The sequence below is a fragment of the Amyelois transitella genome, chromosome 16 (assembly GCF_032362555.1).
Source record: "Amyelois transitella isolate CPQ chromosome 16, ilAmyTran1.1, whole genome shotgun sequence".
Classification (NCBI taxonomy): Eukaryota; Metazoa; Arthropoda; class Insecta; order Lepidoptera; family Pyralidae; genus Amyelois; species Amyelois transitella.
This window is the reverse complement of record NC_083519.1, coordinates 4,201,603-4,214,996: the sequence shown is the minus strand read 5'-3', so window position 1 is coordinate 4,214,996 and position 13,394 is coordinate 4,201,603. Positions and strand designations below refer to the sequence as shown.

Here is a 13,394-nt window from a genome sequence, read left to right as displayed (position 1 = left end):
CAATATTTTTTCCTTGCTTTTTACTGTATCTATGCACATAATATTTTAAATAAAGATAAGCTAATGCTACTTCCCAAAACAAAAAAAGTTGGATTCTGTGGTAGTTTAATTTTTGCAGAAGATTTCAGAGACGTCATCTTCAAAGAGTTAGTAGTGATCATTATGTACTAAGTTAATATGTTTATTTGCATTTACTAGGTATGCGCGTGCTCTTGCGCCGATTCGTTGTTTGCTCTGCGCGACAACTCAGCCAGCCACATCGAGCCCAGTAACCACACAGCCGCGCTTCTTTTCCGACGTGTTCCAAAATTAAAAAACTGACATAGTGTAAAAAAATTGAATTCAGTCCGTTTCCTACAGGTACTTAAGACTCGAATCAGGAAAAGTCTCAGTTAGACGGTAAGTCCATTAAAATTTTATGCCTACTTCATCAATTATAGATAATAATATTCCAATTGGCTCATGGTTTGTTATTATAATTTTTCAAAACTGGTTCCGCCTAAACCTGTTTAATGTTTTCAAATACTTCCGCAGGCTAGTGATTCATAATTTTCAACGCTTATTTTTTCTTATTTTTTGTAAAGCCTAAAGAATAGGTACCTACTAATAAAGTATATTATTCATACTGTCCTTATAAAAAAACGTACGTATTCACATTCATCATACCCGTAGCGGATTTAGATAAAATATAAAAGTAATTTTACATTTTTCCTGTTCAATTAGCAACTGCACGAGTATTTTAATGTCGTCACATTACACAGCTTTATATAATTCATATTTTTTGGTACTTTTGTATTATTTGTGCCGTGTGGTTACCGGCACCAATGGAAAAAAGAATAGGACCACTCCATCTCTCTTCCATGGATGTCATAAAAGGCGACTAAGGCTTATAAACTTGGGATTCTTCTTTTAGGCGATGGGCTAGCAACCTGTCTCTATTTGAATCTCAATTCTATCTTAAAGCCAAACAGCTGAACGTGGCCCATCAGTCTTTTCAAGACTATTGGCTCTGTCTACCCCGCAAGGGATAAAGACGTGATATTTTATGTATGTTTGTATGTATGTAAATGCGAAAGTAACATATAGGTATGTGTATCTAAGCCTAATGTCAAGTAGCTTAACTACTTTTAGTAAATATTAGCTGCGAGATAGATTAGGCTTTAAATACGATACGGGCATATCATGTGTAGTCAAAACTTATCACTAATCTGAACTCCACTCAGATAAAGTCGTGGGTCTTGGGTAGGTTAGGTTAGGTTAGGTCTTATATTTAATAATTGTTCGTTCAGATAATGGTTTCACCTGATTATATTAGAAGCAGTTGTGTTGTAAGAGCGTTGGTGGTCGAATCGTTAAGGTGCCCGGTTAAAATGCGTGCTACGCAGAAAGGCACAGGTTCGAATCACAGCTCGGTCATGTACCAATGACTATTTTCGAAATTATGTATATTAGTTTGAGTACTAACCGATGCTCTAACGGTGAGGGAAAAATCGTGGGGAAACCTGCACATTCAGGCAACTGGATGTGTAACGATTATCGCTCCAATACGGGTTAGGTTTACCTGCAAAGGGTGCTGAGGTCAGATGGGTGTCGCTTCGTGTAAAAACCTGACTCACTCAATCCAGGATTCATGGTCAAAAGCATACCCCGAGCTCCTCTCCAGAGTGGTGAGGATGCAACCGGGACTAAAGCCTAGGGGAAGAAGATTAGAAGCAGTATTGTGTTTTTCGCTTGTGTGGAGTGGAATAAATCACATAGATAACCTAGGCCAATCAGAAAATGCTAAGTACCTACTTAGGTACTCATCGGTGTTATCGGTTTATGAACATCAACGGTTGCATAATATAAATTTAACTAATAGCATCATTTGAGTAGATAAAGCACGTAATGACTATAATGATTACAGTACTGCACGTAGGTACTAAATTGAATGACATTTATCGAAATTTTAAAACAAATCTTTGAATGTTTCATAATAGCGTAGTTAGGATATACTTAAATTACTTAATTACATGTGCAATAAAGGTATAAATGATAATATGTGAAATAGGTTAGTTCCTTCAAAAAAATTTAAGTTTGCTCTACCTCTATATTTTAAAATAGATACCTGTGGAGTGACAAAATTGTGAATGGAAAATAAATCAAAATCCCTTCGTGCGCGTCTAACTCGCACTTGGCCGGGAAACTGATATAAGAAAACGAATACTAAAACTTACATCCAATAATAAGGTAGCTTACCTTTTTATTTAAGTCGATACCGACATAGAAATACAAGTCACAGGTTACCTAATAGAACCTACGTTTCTACATTTTTAGTACCCAAAAATATGTATAGCTCTATCAAATAAAGATTTTCCAGAAAAATAAATAATTTTAAAAATAACGAGTCATCAATGTCAGTGACCTATATAAAAAGAATATATGTATGTATCCACTGCTCTCAAATGCTCTACTTCTGCCCGGACAGGTCGTGCCGAGGTCACGGCTAATTCTATAATAACCAGATGATTCATATTAGTATGCCAGCGCTGTTTTGTTTTTCTTTTTTCCCAAATTTTAGTGGCCAGTAAGAACAAAACCACGGTGCTTAATACTCGTAAAGAAACTTTATAAAAAAGGTAGGAACCCAAAAGCAACTAATAATAAGTTTGTGGCACTAGCTAGACAAATACATAAAACAACGTCTTCTCTAACTGAACGTCTATATTACGGTTAGCTTTCTACCCGTAGTACAAGTTCAGATATTCTTAACCGGATAACGGATATTTACAAGCAGTAGAATTTTTTTTTCTATTGTTAATATCCAATTTGTATTGGAACCATACATAAGTGGTCAACTGCATCGCAGATATTTGCTAACACGTAGTAGTCACGTACAAAACGAAATACACTAGCACTGATATAATATTAACCATAGAAATTGGAAAACATAAGACAATAGAAATGCCATAGTATATTTTAAACTATAAGAACGGCATGTCGTAATCTTACAACACAAACAGTTTTTTGTGTAGTTGTATTGAGATGTTTGAAAATGTGTACGAGAGAAAATTTATCAGTCACCACCAGGTGATAATTACCATCAGTTACTGAAGACGACGCACTTAAAACTTGCCACTTCTATAGTCTTATATTATTCGGAATTCTATATATTATTATAATCTTCCTAGGTATGAATTTTCTTGATTGACTGGACATGTTTATAGGAAAATTATAAAGTAGCCGGATGTTTGCTTCAGACTAAGCGAAGTTCTTGCGTAAACGCCATTGTTTTGTCTTACGATTTCATCGAGAAATCGCTGTGGTTTACGAGACAATACAAGCATTTCCTAATTTTTTACAAAATTAACTTTAACTCGTACGACTAATTGGGCAAGACTAGGTGGTCTGTTTTATTCAACGATATTGACCTTCCTATCAAAACTACACAAGACGCTACGTTTGAATTATAAATTACCTGTGTCCAAATTTTACTGTTAGAAATTTCTGTATTTTGTGTAATATCGATAAAATTGATATCAGGAATTGGAAGAGCGCTTCTTCCATTCTGGTAATTTCCTAACAGACATTTATTAAAAAGTTGGACTTATATAAGGTACTGTATAGCCGCATAGAAATTGATAGATTGCGGTTGTCTAAAGGGCTTGTTTATATTAGCTAACTTATTATAAAAATATAAGCTAATACGTTTAAGTTCATTGAAAAACGTTATAGCTAGTTGATAAATAACGAGAGGGAAAATGTTGATTTTAAAAAGTATTAGCATTTTACGAGATATTTGCAACACGGAAAATTTTTGTAAAAAACCAATTGTTACCTTCTGTTTTCGCTAGTCATGATGAATCTCGTTGACAGATAGAAAAAAGTTGTTTCTGCTTTACCAAGCAAGAAGATAAGCAATTATTATATACTTACGTAGGTACTAAGTTAATTAAAAACTTGCAGCTGCATAAAATTTAATCATAGCGCCGCAAGGTCGTAATGAATTGTATTGAGATTAAATGATAAATAGCTTGCATTGATTTTATAGTATTTCATATATTAAGAAATTTGGTTCAGAATATTCTGTAAGGGTTTTTCTTATAATGTCTTTTTTTTTCAAGCGTGGTGACAGGCGGACTCCGGGACCCCTCTCTTAGGATGGGGACGTAACTGGCACTATCGTAGTAGGATGATGAATCTTCGATTGTGATCGATGATGATCTTCGATTTTTTTAATTATAAATAATTGCATGATAAACTTGCTAGAATAAGTCAAGACCAACATCTAAAATGGACACAGCTGTAGTACCTAAATGATCGCCGTGACCTACTAAGGAGATTAAAAACGCAGATTATTACATCGACCTTAGAAAATCCACAATCGTTTTGTACAAAAAGGAAGTCACGGAAAGAAAAAGCAATATTGTACTGTGCTGTGTGTGTGCTCATTGTATGATTACTTTTTGTCAGTTCAGTATGAATAATTTGCTAGGGTTTACGAACCATGAAGAATATAAATGACTTTCGTTACGAGATTAATTAAGAAGTTTAATACAAACACAAGCGATTTTCAGAGATTGTCTTTATACTTATGTACATACATACATTATTCACGTCTATGTCCCTTGCAGGGTAATCAGGCCCCCCAGAGACCTGTCAAAAAGGAATAATTTTACCATTTAATATTACAGATTACTCCAAACATGACGGAGAAGAAGAGTCCGGAAGAGATAAAGGAACTACTCCAGCAAATGCGCGATTGGCTCAACAGTCAGCCGCATTTGCCTAAGGATATAGGTGAGTTTTAACGAACCAACATACTTAAATTACCATGACCTATACCACAACTCAACACATTAGTAGCAAGTGAATTTTAAATATTGAAAAAACAAACACATCAATTATTTGAAAGTACGAAGCTTCGATGTGTCGCATTCATCTGCCATTCTGAATCATTTATCATATTCTAGGTGAATGTGACCTTTCAGTGTTTTCAATACATAATATATAGGTTGGATCCGTCTACATAAGACGTGATATATTTATTAGATTCACTTTTATTGTTTGATTCACGACCTATCATTATAGTAAGGACATAAATCGCGCGATGCAAACGACCGAGGCCGAAATAGGTCACAGCTCACAGCACATGGGCCTACATTATTGACCTCTATAAGTACTCTGGACTTCATAATGGCAGTGTGATAATGACCCACTATTGATTTCCGCCATTTTGACGCTGAATTTGGCCTTAGTGTCCATTCCATAAAACTACGTGAGGAAAACTATTTTGTTTCTTCTGACATAGTTAATTTAGGAACATATAAATACATATAGAGAAAGGAAAATAGTAATAAAGTACAGTGTTTATTATTAATGGACCACGGCAATTTGCATCAAATTTTCCGTAGAGAACGCTTTAAGGCCAAAAGCTACCTGTCCATTTGTATAGTCTAATTAGACTGGACTTTTATAAGTCCAGTCTAATTAGACTATACAAATGGACAGGACCAATAAAGTGACTAAACATTATTGTTTAGTCCAGTCTACTTGTATTATATACGTTAGTGGTCTGCATGTATTATGCCCGCTGTGTGACTGTGTGGCACCGTATCGATATGATACAATGAGATTTCGCGATAACGGTATCGACTCGCAACTTGTTTTATATCAAACTAGTATATGACAAGATTGTAGGTATACATTATGTCGTCTCAACCTGGGTCATGACCCAGTCATCCAGTTAGCCAGTCAGGCCTATGACCACGGTTATGGCCTGGCTCTTGTCCAGGTAGACGCATCTGGACAACAAACGCTTATAATTAGAATGATAATATTTACAAACATCCATATATCACGTCTAAATGTCAGAGCTAATAGTGACAAGACTCGTTAAGCTACATTTAGCTCGATGGCTTAATAAGTAAAAGTTTCTAGCTCATACCCATCACCTAAAAGAAGAATCTTTAGTTAATTAGCCTTAGTAGTGCATAAACTAAAGTATGTGTATCTTTCAAGAAGAGTCTAGATTCTTTGTTGTGTCTGTGTGTGTCACACTTGAGTGTTTACTTATTTTTTGCAGTCTAACAAAATCCTGGGACCTCGAATATTATATAATGTAACTTCTATCTACATATTACCTTTGTAAATATTAGACATAGTTTTTTTTAGAATCGACATAATAACTCAGATTGTTTATAATATGATGCCTATCGGTAATGCGGCTGCGGAAATGAATTTTACATAATTTCATCCTTAACGAAGCATTAAATAGCGTGACCTTTAGAAATTACAATTTAAAAGGTCTGGCCTATTTATCTAAATTTGATTGTGTATAACTTACGTACCCACCCACATTTTCCAAGACGCGTCTGAAAATTTGCGCTGTGCATAATAAAAGTAAACTTTATTGGTAGACCTTACTTGATACCATAGACTAGGACTAGGTAGACTTTACATTACTTTAATTTTATTCAATTGACATGTTATTATTTTATTTTATTTTTTTATAAGAATTCCGGAATTTGACACTTGTTAAAAAAGAAAAAATGCTGAGGACGAAACTGCAAAGATTCCAGAACCTAAGTAGTTAGTAAGTAACTAAAAAAAAAAAATATTTTTTTATTATTTCAGACGACAAACTCCTGCGTCGCTTCCTACACAGTTGCTACTTTGACATCGAACAGGCGAAATCGGCTGCAGAACTGTTCTTCACCATACGAGCATCTGCTATAGATCTGCTCAGCAACAGGGATCCGCATTCACCGCAAATGCAGAAGACGCTAAAGATTGTGTAAGTAATTTTCACGTCATAATTGAGCAACCGATCTTGCGAAGAACGGAATTGCTAGCTACCAAGTTGTTAAGTAGGGAATGAATCTGACCGAATATTTTGATAGACGATATCCTTAGTGCATATATACATATACACATATAATCACGTCTATATCCCTTGCGAAGAAGACGGAGCCAACAGTCTTGAACAGACTGATAGACCACGTTCAGCTGTTTAGCTTAGATTTGAGATACAAATAATGACAGGTTGCTAACCCATCGCCTTATAGAAGAATCCCAATTCAAGAAATCCAAGCCTTTCCCCAAGTCGGTCCTTAAATAGAAAATAATTTCTAGCCTTCTATTCTTTTTCACTAGGAAAAAGAATCCAACGTATAGTTTTCAATACCTATTTCCTTGTTATGGCAAAGTCATAAAATGCCTACTCGGCCACATAATCGTTTCATTTGTCTTCCTGGCTATACGCGATATTTCGTTTTATTAATCGCTTTAGACTAATTGTTTGAATTTATCTAACCCTCGAGTTAGACCTTGAACGATTTGCATTGCATTTATCAGTACACACATATCATATCACTGATAAATCTTTACGTCGCTGAACATTACACGTAGACTCTATGATTCACAATCACAATCATGAATTTTTTTATTATTAATACATTCATACATACATAAAATCACGCCTCTTACCCGGAGTTATTATTAAGATTGAACAAATTTTAACACGCACATTTTTTGTTAACTTTTTGAAAATATGAGGATAAATCAAACTATCTATGCCCATACCAACTTAGTTTTCATGCGTTTTAGACAGACTAGGCACCTGTTTAATCAGTCACACTTCCATGGAAAAAATATGAAAAAGGATTAAACAATAAAATAATAATAATGATCACTCCTTAAAATCTGGACGACAATTTATTAACTTGATGTTTACACATAATATTCAAAAGAAATTTCTGTATTATAATGTCCTGAAATGAACAAAGTTCCATCTAAACCCGTAAAGCAGTGCCGAGATTAGCGCTGTCAAAAATTTGTTTACGTACACTTCGAGTATCAGTATTTTAGTCTAGTAATTACAGTATTTTGCAACACAACAACTCTTTTTCGCACCACAATAAATTGCAGCAAATTCACATCTTTAGGTGTGTAAAAACATTGCATCAATAGGCGATCTTATGACTAAAAGCGATCTTCCTTATGTGTGACATTATTCTTCCAGAAACCTAGCACAACTCCGAATATCCGGCAACAGAAACCTCTGGATCTGGCAGCTCAACGACCCAGGGCTAGACAACTACGATTACGCTCAAGATGCGAAAGTTTTTCTCCTCTCTACTGATGCCTGGTTGTTAGCCGATGAGGGCCAGTTGGAGGATAGTGACATTGTCGTCATGGACGTGAAGGATATATCGCTCAAGTTTCTGACCAAGTTCAACATGTCCATCGCCAAGAAGCTGTCGAAATATCAGCAGGTAAGTTGGGTTTGGACACACTTATTGACAACACACTCGATTGGATTTCAATTATGGCATTGAGTTTGACTTAATGCACTGAGGATGCGGAAGACTGGGTTTTTTCATTCTTGGATAGGATACACTATAGGATCTTTATCTGGAATTTTAAGTCAATTAATTGCTCTAAGCCATTGTAGTCAAGCAAAATCGAATGAATATTGCTTAAGAAGTTGGTTTTAAAATATTGTCATACTCATATTTCTTTTTCAGTTGAATTAAAATTTTCTCTCATACTTACCTATTAATTTTCTTTGAATAATCTTTCCTCGTCAAAGAGTTGAGTTCAAACGGTTGAGTTATCCGTTGCATAATTGTATAAATGACATTTTGCATGCTGTGAAACGTTATGGCAAAACATTTACGGTCTGCTGCGTTGTCACCGAGTACAGTTGGGAAATCTTCTTGCACTACTTGTTAGTGCCGTCAATTAACAACATCTTGTGACATTCAAAGCTATTCTGTTATTTAGTCTGTGACGACTACAAGGTCGGGTTTCAGTTAAATGTACTTTAAATCCTTTACCTAAATTAGTTGTGAAGATAAGCGGGTAATTTTACAACCGGCGTCTGCTTGATGTCAGATTTCTCTAAATAAGCTGAGAGAATGTCAATTCTGCGAATTCATGCAATTTTGTACGGCAAACAAGGAAAAATAAATACTTAGTATCAGCTGCACCCCGGGGCTTCGCTCCCGTGGGAATTTTGGAATAAAAAGTACTTACTATCTTGATAGTTGTAGCACAAAGAATAAACAATACTTCTTTGGTAATTTCAGGAAGCCATGCCGATCCGCCTGAAACAGATTCACGTGGTGAATGCGCCTGCGTTCATTGACAAGATCTTCGGTCTGCTCAAACCTATTTTAAGGCCTGAAATCACGCAAATGGTAAATTATCTTTCTAAATTAATATAAAAGAAGACTGTCCGATTGACTGATATTGATGTAGAGCTCAAACCGCTAAGTCTAGAGATTGAAAGTATGTGTCGTGTGGTTCCCGGAACCAGTAGGTACAAAAAATAATAGGACCATTCCATCTCATTCCCATGGATGTCGTAAAAGGCGACTAAGGTTTAGACTTACAAACTTGGGATTCTTTTTTCTTTTTAAGCCAAATAGCTGAACGTGCCCTATCAGTCTTTTTAAGACTGCTGGCTCTGTCTACCCCACAAGGGATTTAGACTTGACCATATGTATGTTTGTACGTTAAGTAGTCTAGAGGTGTACTCAGGGAGGATTTCCCGATTTTCCCTTAATCCCTGACTCCAAGAAGCCTAGCAATACTTTTATGTATTACTAGCTTTTACCCGCAGCTCTGCCCGCGCGAATTTAGCGCCACCTTCAAAAGAATACAGGTTTTTCTCAAATCCCATTGGAGCTTTAGTTTTTTCCGGGACGAAAGGTACAATACGAAAATATATATGCTTACAAAATATTAAGATGATTGGTTCAGTTAACAACAACAAAACTTACTTTCGCATTTATAATATTAGTTGAAATTTATTAGTGCTATTGAGAAAAATAAGATGATTTGGTGAGCCTTTTCCTCTGTTGCCAATTGTCATTCGACATTCATTTATGATGACAGACCAATATTCGATAAATGGACCGTTTGCAAATGGTGGTTTTGAAGATGTCCAAATAACCATTCTTTGAGTTGCCGACAAAATAAAGTTTATTATCTGGTGTTTCTGTAAACAAGCCGGCCAATACATAGTTTCGAATTTGTAATGGTAATAATTGGTTTTTACTACGCTTTTATTAGCTTGGGTTGTATGTATGTATGTAACGGAATCTTTGAGCTTAATTTTCACTGGTTTCTAAACGTCGATCAACTTAGAACTTTGCACACGTATCAAGGACCGATGACAATGCAATATTTTGATATGAGTTTCTCATTGTCCTTGTTACAGATGCACTTCCACTCACCAAAATCGGACTCGCTATACCAGTACCTGAGCAAGGAGGACTTGCCTTCGGATTATGGCGGGACCCTCGCGTCTATGGACGAACAGATGACACACGTCATGGATTTGTTGGACAGTCAGAGGTGGGTGGCCTGGAATTATCTCTTTGATCAACTATTGCGTATAGTCATTTTGATTTTTATATAATTTTTCACTCAGGATCCTTAATAAATATATATATATATATATACTTAACTTTTTACTACTGGCTTCTATCTATAATGTTGTGAAGTTCCGATACTTTATTTCTAACGAAGGTGGTCAAAATCAAGCCTACTGTATTCAACATCATTATCTTAATCTATCTTATCTTTAACTTATGGTGTTGTATAGTTTTCGGCACCAATAAAAAAGGGCCACTCCATCTAATTCTCATGGATTTCGTTAAAGGCGACTAAGGAATTGGCTTATGAACTTGCTTTGAATTCCTAGCTTGAATATTGGTACAATTCTTCTTCCTCCTGGCTTAGTCCCGGTTGCATCCTCACCTCTCTGGAGAGGAGCCTGGGGTATGACTTTGACCATGGATCCTAGATTGGGTGAGTCAGGTTTTAAGTCAGAACCCCCATCTGATCTCGTCAACCTTTGCAGGTAAACCTAACCCGTATTGGATCCACGGTTACACATCCGGTTGCCTGAATGTGCAGGTTTCCTCACGATGTTTTCCCTCATCTTATGTTCAGTTAGTATTCAAACTAATGTACTTGAAATGAAATGTATCTTTGAAAAAAGTCATTGGTACATGGCCGAGGATTTGAACCTGTGCCTTTCTGCGCATCACACGTTTCAACCGGGCACCTTACCAATTCGACGTCTGACGCTCTCAAGCCCGTCACTTACCATTTCGATGTAATAAGTTCAAACCTTTTCAGAGAGCGGCTAATAGGTAAGTTGTGGGTTGCTGACAAGAAGATAAAATCCAAAGACATTCCTGTAACGACTTCTGATGTGACCCCCAGTTTCCGAGCGCTTGCCATCGACTGACACTTGATATACATTGACTCCATCTCTGTTTTATAATATAAGTCATATGGTTTTGCCAAATTTGAGGAGCAAGTGAATGAAAGTTGTGTTAACTTGCCGTTAGTTTAGTATAAAAGATAAAGTCGGGTTCACACCGAGCTAAGGAAGGCCAACGGATATTGGTATGAAATCTATTTCGGGTTCACTAACTTTTATTAGTCCGGTTTGGCTTAAGACAATGTTATAGGGTTGACATTTTGTCCGGTTAAAGTGGTAAGGCTATTTGGTTGCATGTCCGGCCAAAATTGACGGTGTCCGGACTGTCTGACTTTTGCTAGCTTTTTATATTACGGATCGAGACTCCTTGCGCCTATTGTTTTCAGTCGTGTAAGAAATGGCCCAAAAAAAATCATTCCGTCGAGCCAAGTCATGAAATAAGTATCGAGAATCAAAATCAATTTCAATTTAGGATTTTTACATAAATGTCAGGCCAAACTCTCATGTCTGTCTAGCTATTGAATGAGCCAACGACTGATCTCTATATGAGTTTACGTCAGTGGAGTCAACAAACTTTCATGCCAACATTCGTTTGCTCAGTGTGTACCCGGCTTAAGTTTGCAATCAGCGGGGCTATTCGGGAGCTCTGATATAGGATTATACATATATAGTATCCACGTCTTATCCCTTCCGGAATAGACAGAGTCAACAGTTTCGATAAAACTGAAAGGTCATGATGAGCTGTAATAGTTTATGGGATTGTCTGATTTTTTTTTTCGGTTTATTTTTAATAACGGCACAGTTATATTCCCTATCCAAGTTCGTGAATAGCCACATTGTAAGATAGTTAATGATTTCTATTTGTATTACATTTTTGTCTTTAGTAACTTCAGATTTAATTAGGAATTTATTGTAAAGAACAGTAGGTATTCTTTATAAAATTTGTGGATATATAAGTAGAAAACAAATGCGAGTATGTGATATAAAAATCTAGTTGTTATAATGCTATAATATAATACACATTCATTTTATAGATAACTACACATTCCCTTTTTATATATTTATTTAACTTCAGTTCGAAGTTGTTGTAAATGTTTCAATTTTATAATACATACAGGGTCTTAGTATTAGGTAACACATTAATACAAAGCTATAATTATCATCCGAATTTGTTATTAACATGTTGTATAATCTTACTATCGATTTGTGTCAAATATTTGACCTTGCAAATGTATACTCGAGTGCAATAGTTTATATACAGCTTAACAATTATAGTCTAGTATTGTGTTATAAAATGTTCGTATGAAATTATTGGTTGTGTGTTTATATAAATAAAACTTTTTATATGCTTTTCAAATATAGTATCGAATTTACTTTGGGACTAGCGCTATTTTTATCATTTGGCCATGTTTATATTTATTTTTTACTTATTATATTAACTTCCTTATTCCCACCACCGTGTAAGTAAAAAATATTAGAAGAGAAAACCCAATTTTAATTGAAATTAAAGTTGGGTCTCCTCTAATGATCATTTATGAGGTTTATGAATGGGAACTAATAAATTCATATTACGAAATCTTTTCATCTACATATTCAGTTTTATTATTTTCTTTCACAAAATTTTATATTAGAATATAATTATTAAAATCTTGGATGAAAACTATATACTATACAGTTTCTCGTATAGACTTTTGCACTTCACTGTACATACCTCACAAGGCGATGTCAAATATTTAACACGTCGCTCAAGTATTAAATGTGAAGTATTATTTAAATCTGTAAGTATTCTCAATACTTAAATTATGTAATTACATTTAATTTAAAATTTTATACACTTTGTTCCTTTGCACTAGAAATTTAGGAGAATCAGAATATGCGTAAAAAATATGGATCTTTGAAATTTGCATTCACGTTACAAATCTGTTTGAACGTGGATCAAAGGGTTTTTTTTCTCTGTATAGCATTTTTATTTCAAAAGTTGCATTTACATGTCTTTCTGTCATAGAAATTCATAGAGATCTGAATATAAGATAATAAATTAAATAGTGTTTGTACATCCCACTGTTTTATTATTAAACCTTCTATCTACAAATTTCCCATACATTGTATCTTGAAATTTTTCATATTGTAAGCGGAAAAAAGGTAATTTTCAACCTCTTTTACTTAACATACT

General features: G+C 35.1%; 1 protein-coding gene across 1 annotated transcript; it reads left to right on the top strand.

Annotated features, from left to right (window-relative positions):
• Positions 1-222: 222 nt before the first annotated feature.
• LOC106129694 (alpha-tocopherol transfer protein-like) lies at positions 223-13,277 on the top strand. The gene is made up of 7 exons (XM_013328338.2): positions 223-399; positions 4,674-4,779; positions 6,616-6,775; positions 8,003-8,255; positions 9,072-9,182; positions 10,208-10,344; positions 11,134-13,277. Exons 2-7 carry the CDS (start codon positions 4,686-4,688, stop codon positions 11,243-11,245), a joined length of 867 nt encoding a protein of 288 aa, XP_013183792.2. The 5' UTR covers positions 223-399; positions 4,674-4,685; the 3' UTR covers positions 11,246-13,277.
• Positions 13,278-13,394: the final 117 nt, after the last annotated feature.